This window comes from Echinops telfairi, unplaced genomic scaffold, assembly GCF_000313985.2.
Source record: "Echinops telfairi isolate 266 unplaced genomic scaffold, ASM31398v2 ScPeMD7_31;HRSCAF=116, whole genome shotgun sequence".
In the NCBI taxonomy this organism is placed as follows: Eukaryota; Metazoa; Chordata; class Mammalia; order Afrosoricida; family Tenrecidae; genus Echinops; species Echinops telfairi.
The window spans coordinates 34,187,417-34,189,173 of record NW_022103928.1 but is presented as its reverse complement, the minus strand read 5'-3'; the positions used below and the strand labels follow the sequence as shown (position 1 = coordinate 34,189,173).

The following is a 1,757-nucleotide window of genomic DNA, read 5'->3' as shown; positions in this document are numbered from 1 at the left end:
TATTATATATTTATCTGTATATGATTTAATAGTTCATTTCTTGTTATATATCTTTATAAATAAATATATTATCAGCAATTTGGTTTATATTTCTAGAGAACCCTGTCTAACACAGTGCCCAAATAGAAAACTAATTTTTAAAGCCATATACATTATAGACTATCATTAAAAGTGAATTTGCATTTGAGATTCTTTCTAACATTACATAAAACTAATTTTGAGTGGATCTATAGTTATATTCAGCTTGAAGTCAGAATTACTCTTCCCACTTAAAAGTAGAAATTTTGGCAGAGGCACTTCTACCCTGTCCTACAGGGTTGTTTTGAGTTGGCATTGGTACAGGCAGAGTTTTTTTAGCTGAGGGGCCTGAAGAGAATGGAGAGCTGACAATCAGGAGTATGAGAAAGAAGAAAGTGTTCTGAAATTGATTGTGGTGATGATTTCACAACCCTTAATATGATTGAACTATTAAAATGTATGATAGGTGAATAATATGCCAATAAAACTTTTTAAAAGAAAAAAACTAATTTTGTTTAAAATACGTTTTTCTCTTGCCTCTCCAGGTTGAACGGAAAGTTTTGGAGAGTGAGATGCGAAGTCTTGGGGTTGACATGGATGATAAAGACAATGTAAGTGTCTAGGGGTGGTTTTAGATGTACGTAGTTGGATATGGGATTTTCTTGCTTTTAAGCTGGCTTTTTAGAAATCTGAGAATACATAGTTGATTAAAATTTACATGGAAAAAGCATTTAGATCTTTCAGTATTCCTAATGAAAAGACTTATTGGTGTGAAATCTTGATTTGAAATAATAAGATGGGCAGCTCGTATATATGCTCATTAAGTAATATTAACAACAATGTATTGGTTGCACTGTTGGCTCAAGAACCCCACACTGTTGATAGAAAGGACAAAATGTTCCGAACTCAGTTCTTGTTACTATTCACAAAGTGTGAGCATATTTAGGAAGAGCTTGTATGTTCCAGTGCCTTTCATTGCCAAGGTAAATCATCCACAAGGTTGTAGAAGTTTCCCCTGTCTCCTACTTGAATTTCCTAAACAGTTCTAGGACTTTGGTTATCCAATTTCTGGTGAACTTTTTCCGGAAATAATGTAATATGAAAAAGTTGTCTATGTAAAAATGTATGTACTCTGCCATAATTCATAGCAGATAAGCTGAGATGCTTGTTATATCTTCAGGGCTAGAGGGACAGTTTTTTATTCTTTTTGGAACATTAGTCCCTCTTATATAGAGACTCAGTAAAAGCTCATCTCTCCTATTTATTAGCTTGCTAAACTAAAATTAAAACACTGTATAACGTTTGTATCCAAAAAGCTTAAAATGAAAGTTAACAGTTTAAGTACAGAAATTGCATAGGGACAACATTAACTTTTATTTCAGTATCAAAATATTGAAAACATTCAATATTTTCCTTCTGTTGCTAATTACAATTTTTTATGTGTAGTTCTTATTAGCTGCCTTAAATTCTTTGAGGCAGTAATAAATAAATTAAATTTTACAACCTTGTGGATGATTTACCTTGGCAATAAAAGGCACTGGAACATACAAGCTCTTCCTAAATATGTCCACACTTTGTGAATAGTAACAAGAACTGAGTTCGGAACGTTTTGTCCTTTCTATCAACAGTGTGGGGTTCTTGAGCCAACAGTGCAACCAATACGGCAAATAGCAGCTCCGTCGTCTGCGGAGGACTCACGTTGTATTCTTCTAGAATGAGGACTTAGATTTTGTACCTTT

The 1,757-nt window shown here is 33.4% G+C and overlaps 1 protein-coding gene across 1 annotated transcript in view; it reads left to right on the top strand.

The window, feature by feature from the left end:
• Positions 1 to 1,757, top strand: part of GTPBP4 (GTP binding protein 4) — a 31,998-nt gene that overhangs the window by 24,391 nt on the left and 5,850 nt on the right. The window contains exon 15 of the mRNA XM_004702346.2: positions 564 to 629. Within this exon, the coding sequence (XP_004702403.1) occupies positions 564 to 629 (66 nt within the window). The remainder of the gene's footprint in view (positions 1 to 563; positions 630 to 1,757) is intronic.